This window comes from Protobothrops mucrosquamatus, unplaced genomic scaffold (assembly GCF_001527695.2).
Source record: "Protobothrops mucrosquamatus isolate PMUCROS unplaced genomic scaffold, P.Mucros_1.0 scaffold2559, whole genome shotgun sequence".
Lineage (NCBI taxonomy): Eukaryota > Metazoa > Chordata > Lepidosauria > Squamata > Viperidae > Protobothrops > Protobothrops mucrosquamatus.
In genome coordinates this window covers 85,296-92,495 of record NW_015388619.1, presented here as the reverse complement: position 1 = coordinate 92,495, position 7,200 = coordinate 85,296, and the positions used below count along the sequence as shown (strand labels likewise).

The 7,200-nt window shown below is 41.9% G+C and overlaps 1 protein-coding gene across 1 annotated transcript in view; it reads right to left on the bottom strand.

Annotated features, from left to right (window-relative positions):
- Nucleotides 1-7,200, bottom strand: part of EPS8 (epidermal growth factor receptor pathway substrate 8) — an 82,566-nt gene that overhangs the window by 5,838 nt on the left and 69,528 nt on the right. The window contains exon 18 of the mRNA XM_029285939.1: nt 5,640-5,820. Within this exon, the coding sequence (XP_029141772.1) occupies nt 5,640-5,820 (181 nt within the window). The remainder of the gene's footprint in view (nt 1-5,639; nt 5,821-7,200) is intronic.

The following is a 7,200-nucleotide window of genomic DNA, read 5'->3' as shown; positions in this document are numbered from 1 at the left end:
AAGGAGGAGGGAGGAAGGAAGGAGAGAGAGAGAGAGGGGGGAGGGAGGGGGGAAGGAGATTCCTTGCTTGAAAGACAAGGAATTTCCCTCCCTTCTGTCAGACCTCTCTCTAATCATCAGTGGAACGACCTGCCTCCAGAAGTTGTGGTTGCTCCAACAATGGAGGTTTTTAAGAAGAAATTAGATAACCATTTGTCTGAAATGGTTTAAGGTTTCCTGCTTGAGCAGGGGGTTGGACTAGAAGGCCTCCAGGGTCCCTTCCAACTCTGTTATTCAGTTATTCTGAAAGAAACAAAGATGCACCTGGAGAGAGAAACTCACGGTCAACAGGTGGCAGTTTTTGCCTCTGGGCATCTCGGCCACCATCGCTTGATGTGCTGCTCTGGCGGCTGATGGCCCCCGGGACCTTTGGCACTGGAACGGGGACAGGAGCTGGGACGCAGGGAGGGAGAGGGACCGGAAGCGGCATCTGGGGTGGTGAAGGAGCAGCCGGCGTGGGATCTGGTTGCTTTGGAGAAAACTCCGTCCTCTGTTTCTGTACAAAAGAAGGGAAGATTCATTTACCAAAGTGGGGGTGGAGGGAATTAATTCAAAATCTTTTGGAAAAAATCTGCATTTTTTCAAGCAGATGTTTGCTGTTTCAACCATCCCGTCTAGAGGAACACAATAAGGTGCACACTCATTTCTACAAATTTCAAGGGAAGGCAAAGAAATGAAATCATGAAGGCCAAGCTGTCCACAGTTTCCTAAACACCCCCCTATTTTTAAGAAAAAAGGAAAGACTAGACAATTTAAAAGGTCCTTACAAACAAACCAGGCTATAACTCCAAGCACATAACAGTATCAAATTTCTTTGTCACGAATAGAGAATAATTATGTACGTGTTTGGCAATTTCATATGTTCACTTCCATTTAGGACTCAAAGACTGGAATTGGAAAATTGCCATAAAGAAAGTAGAGTATGGATATGGTGAAATGTAAAATAGTTGGGTAGGATAAAAAGGTATGGAGAAGGAGAGTGAATAGTGTGGGGACCTTGGTGATCTCTGAGCATGGGTGGTTTTTTTTGAAGACATTTCATTACCCAAATAGGTAACTTTATCAGCACTAGAAGGAAGTGGGGTTTGTCCTCTATTTATATACAGTGGTTTGCCTTGTCAGTATTGGTGGGAGTGTTCTTGGCGGTTGCTTGATTAGGCTGTTGTTTACTAAGTTGGTAATTCCTTGACTGGGGTGTTGTTGACTGCTTGGCATTATCTGGTTGTTGATTGCTAGTCAGGAGGTGTTGTGGTCTCTTAGCCTTTTGATTATCTCTTTTAAATGGTATGTAGATGTTGTTTATCTCTATGTGTCTGTTGATGGCTGATTTTTCTGAGTGCCAGGCTTCTAGGAATATCTCTAGCAATTTTGGACTTAGCTTAACTTGGTCTAGGACCAAGTTTAGAGACCGAGTGCCCCAACCCCGCTCCGTCCCCTGCCCCGCCTGCCTGCAGGGCCACCCATCACCCCCACAACCTGCCGCAGATCGCCCAGGCGGTCCTGCAGCGCCATGTTGGCCACGCCCTCCACCTGCACCCCAATGCATCATCTGCATGCGACAGGGTGCGAGGGTGGAGTCTTGTCCCTGCTGCCCAGCTGCCATGTGCTTGGCTATGCTGCTCTGTGCGGGGCGCGCCCAGCGACAACTCTCCTCTGGGGGGCTGCTGGTGAGGAGGGGGCCGCAGGGGGAGGCGGGGCTTGGGCGACGGCACACATGCCCACAGAGAGGGCTCTGAGTGCCACCTCTGGCACGAGTGCCATAGGTTCGCCACCACTGGTCTAGGATGGTCAGAGATAAAGAATATCTAAACCCCACTCCTTTCCAGCATTGATGATGTTACCTAGTTGGGTAATGAATCTGCAAGAAAACAACCTAGCTGTGAGAACACTAAGGACCCTGCATCCCTGAGCTACAAAACTCTCTTCTATTGATAGAGTGAATAGTGTTGGCGGAATGGGACAATTTGCCACAGCCAACTCACCACAGCCAACTTGCTGCAGGACAACTTCTGTTTAATTATCTATATAAATAAAAATGTAAATGTTTGTTTGTTCAAAATCTTAAATCTCTGAAAGTTCTTCACCGATTGCTTTGAAATTTTGACACAACGTTGCATTCGAATACGCGCGTGTTTTTATATACTTATATTATATAGATGTCACACCTGTGACAGGTAAAAACATGCTTTTTTTGAAAAACAGCGCCATCTGTTGGACGTAAAAGCAACACACGCTTTTACCAGACTGAGCCACAGCAACGCATGGCTGGATACAGCTAGTTTAAAATAAATAAAAAAAGCTTTTAATTTTTGCCATTTACATTTCATCCTGCCACTCCTTTGGCATCCTTTCTTTAATGATTCTATTCCACCATTTCTTTGATATTAGTACAACTCTTATCCCGCAGGAAGATGTCCTGTACCAAGTTGGCCATGGCAAGTTGTCTCGAAGTGAGTTGGACATGGTGTGTTGGCCATGACAAATTGTCATAGATCCTAGTGTTGGTGTAAACTAGTTTTAGCTGCGATTCATTTTCTTTTACTCGTGTCATGAACGGAACGGTTTTGGCTTATGACTTCTTATTTCTTTTATGTGCTCTGCCTACCAATGCTTTCCCTGAAGTATAGGAATAGGATAGGTTTGATTGTAAGTTACAAGACATTGATTTGGGTGGAGACAGAAAACAAAATATCAAGAAGTCCAACACACTTAATTAACACTCTTCCCCAAATCTTTTAAAAATCATTTATCATTTCAAGCAATCTGAATTACCTCAGAGAGTTCTCCTAGTAACTGCTGTGAGGGAAAAAAAGTCAATCAATGCAAATTAGTCTTAACTTTAGCAAAGTTCTAAAAAGACTTCTAAACTTAGAACTGCTATCATAAATCAAACAACGTTTTGGCATGTTAAGTGATATTCATTAGCTCTTGATCATGGCGATTGCTTGATAATTTTTTAAAAATGGTATCTTTACTATTACCGGTGATCACCATGTGCCAAGAAACAAAATGAAACTGATATTGTCTATATCACATTGGGCTAAGACACAAAAATAGAATGAAATGTGTTATGGTATATATTTTTTTTTCAAGTATAAATTTTTATTATTTTCATCATAAAAAAAACACATCACAAGTACATCACAATGCTATAATAAAAGCCCCACCCCCACCCCCCCGGACTTCCCAAACCTAATCCCAGGATACTATTCAACTAAAAGTAAACTACTATTAATATCCCTAACTCCACAAAATATTATTCTACATAAGTAGGTGAAATATATATATNGACCACTGCTCTCATCGAAAGATTCGACTCCTGAATCTGTGGCAGCCGCGTTAAGTTTCTCTTTCCGTCTTTTCATGATCTCTTGCAGTTCTGAACTTCCACTGGAATTCTGCAGGTATAGACAAATATATATATATATATGTTGCAGAAATATACTTTTCTGAGTCAAATCCAGTATACAATATAAAACCTGGAAATCTCAAAGGTGCTTTTCCAAAAGGCAACTGGACTTTCTTGTTTGTTTTTTTTTTAAAATGTTTCGCTTCTCATCCAAGAAGCTTTTTTAGTTGAACTGAAGAAGCTTCTTGGATGAGAAGCAAAACATGTTCCAAGAAAAAACAAGAACATCCAGTTGCGTTTTGGAAAAGCACCTTTGGGACAACCGTGATCTGGACGATTGAGAATCTCCATAGACACGAAACCTGGAAAGTTAATTTTATTCAACCTCTCAAGCAAAAAAATATGATAGTCACATGCATGACTCAGTGGGATGATTTGGATGCAATACTAAACCATAGTTTACTATTATGACATAGGCTAAAAATCAACATCTGTCGACTGTGGGCTTGCTGTCTCCAAAGCACCCCCAGACCACCTCATGTTTTCAGCCTTTGAAGTGGATGGTTAAGTATAAAAAAAGAGTTGCCTTAATATCTGCAAAAGATGGAGGTAGCTTTAAAAACCCCAAGACTTCTAAAAGTGAGTGCTCTCTTGGGGTAACACGAGTGTCTCTCCAAGACTTAAGTCACGTACTTCAACCTTTACCCCTCCCCTGAAAAAAAATGAAAGGAAAATCTTGGCCCCATCTTCACCAGTAACATTAACACCCTACCTAGAGCCTTTAAAGGCCAACAAAAATGATGGGTCTTCCGATGCAATAGCTTCTTGCTCCTGGTCCAAGGCAGGCAAATTCCCTCCTTTGTTTATTTATTAAATTTATATGCTGTCCATCTCTCTATCAAGAGTGAACTTCCCTCCATGAACACTTCTTTGCCTGGGGTGACCACGTCCTGTAGCTACAACACGGTAGATGAATAACTTGTTCAGGACGTACTGTCATGGTTCCGACTAATGAAACACTTCAAAGAACTTCCAGGCATGTTTATCCTAAAGTCTTTATTAACAGTGTAACAAATCGATAGCACATCATGGATGTATGCCAGAATCTGAATTTCTCTTGCTTGTGTCTAACTTTTCTTTCTAAACCCCTCCCTTATTTTGCAGTCATAAGTCACATCTTCCAATTAGCCCGGAGGGCAAAGATTCACTTCCGTTCCTTTTCCCGGGCTTTTTTTTATGAATCTCCTCCCTCACTCTGTCATCTGAATTAACTCTAAAAATACCAGACAGTTCTGTATATCTTGTCAAAGCAATAATATCCTATATTAATAGCGTTGACACGTACCTCTAGTGTCGCCTTCTGAACAGTAATTTGGCTGTAGACTCGAGCGCCTTCTGGACACACAGATTTAAGTTCATCTTTGTTGAGGGAAAACAGTTGTGCACCAGTCAAAACTCCAAGGCTGTTCACGGTCCTGCATGAATAGTAATAATGTATGAGCAATGACCCTTTTACATCTGAGAGAACAGATGCTAATTAGTCAACAGAAGCAGGCGAAGGAAGGACCCTGTGATCTTTCAGATGCTATTGAGCTATAATTCCTTATTTCATGGCTTAACTAACCACGCTAATTGGGAACGATAAAAATTGGAATCCAACAGCATCTAGGCCTCATATGAAACTCATCTCGTATCTAAAAGGTTCCTAAGGGGGCGTGTGTAAGTGCACTAATGTGCTTATCATCCCCGTCACATTTTAGTTTTTTCATTTTGTTTGTTCGAATTTGTAATTTTTGTTTGATGAATAAATAAATTAAAAAAAAACTAAATAAATGGAATGTCAAGCACCGGGGAGATCAGCAATTTCAAGCAGTTCAAATCCCAATGAGTATAAAGATTTATTTCAAGCTTAATCTCTCAACAAGAATCTGAACTACTAACGGTCAAGGGAAATGAGCGGGAGATAAGAGAGGGCAGTCAAAGTGGGCTGGACTTAGGTCTCTTGTGGGCGTGCAGGGACTCATGATTGATGACGTACTTGACCCCTCCCTCAGGCTCAGCCTGGTCATCTCCTACATGGCAATAACTTCCCAATCATATCGGGAAACATTGTAATTACGCATTCATGTAACTCAACATGAAATAATTTTTACATTATACCGCTCAGGTCCAAAGTCATTTGTCTAAACATACATACGGCTGTTTGAAGCTGTGGTTAATTCAAAACAGCTGGTTATGCCTTTGGACTTACACTGAGTTGAATCCTTTGGCCTGAAGCCAAACTTTAATGTCTTCTGGAGAAGATTCGTAGTTGATATTGACTACGGGGGCACTGGAGCGTGGCACTTGGAACTTCTTTTGGGCAGCACTCCGACCGATGGTAAGGCGGTGAATGAGTTCATCTTGAACTTCCTCCATTTGAGATTTCCTTCCTGGGAAGGGGCAAAGCAAGAGAACCGGAAGAGATTGGCAGTTTAAGTCAATGATTCACACTCAATGCTCCATGACGGACAGGGTCAGATCAATCCAAAGGAAAAGAATCATCTACAGCAGTGATTCTCAACCTGTGGTCCACGGGCCACTGGGGAGACCGATGTCGTCACAGGGGGTCCATGAAGGTTTGAAGAACTTTTATGATTTAAATCTTGAGTTAAGTCTTGGGGGTCTGTGGTGCATGGTCACAAAAGGTATTTAAAGGGGGTCCATGGTGAAGAAAAGGTTGAGAACCATTCACCTATGGAATTTCTCTGGATCCGAGTACCCATTGATCACAAGTGAGCACAAGGAAAGACACGTGCCCCCCTCTAGAGATCTATATTCCCATTTTGCAAGATCTGTCTGCCCTGAACAAGTCTGCCAAGCTTTATCATGCTTGGTTTTTGAATCTCAAGTCTTTCCTGTATTGTTTTCACATCTGTTTGTGGTTTGTTTTTAACGAAAAAACAGATATTAGCACGTACAGTATCTTGGCAGTATCAATGCCTTATTACATGCACTGCTCCGAGTACTGTTTGAACATTTCTTTTCAATCATCTTCTCTTATTATATGATGCCTTTCTGCATACTCTCCTCTAATATGCCCATCTTTGTATGTACCTTTCTCTACATTTTTGTACACATGGATTTGTGTTGTTAAGTTAGGCTTTGCCTGCGTAGCTGGGAATCTGGTACATGCCTAAGTTCAAAAATGAGAATTGGATATGTTTACATTGAAACTAGAATCAAACAATTTTCTCCTCTTCTTCTCTGTGCCAGGACCTGTACACTGGCCACGTCTGCCTGCTTTTGTGCCATTCTGAATATGGAAAAAGAACAATTCTCATTTTCAAAGTATCTTGCATTTTGAAATCATGGATTAGGAGAAGGACCACGTTCTGGAGTCACGCAAATACCACAAATAGGAATAACAGTTTAGGCATTTTTTTTAAAAAAAAATGATTCCATTCACTGACAAACTAAATCTTTCTGCCTTCCTTCTGTTGCTAAAAATTAATCATGTACCTAGCAGAGATCATAATGTTTTTTTCCCAGTTATTACAAGGATGAGGAAGCTGGCTTTTAAACTAAGCAGACATCCTCTGAATGTCACTTTTAAAAAAGGAATTTTTTTCTGGATGACATTCATCTATGGAGGGAGGGAGGGAAAAAGAGAGGGAGGAAGGAAGGAGGGTGGGAGGGGGAGAGAGAGGGAGGAATGAAGGAGAGGAAGGGAGGGAGAGAGAAAGGAAGGAAGGAGGAAGGGAGAGAGGGTGGGAGGAAAGAGGGATGGAAGAGGATGGAGGGAGGGAGAGGGAGGGAGGGAGGGAGGAAGA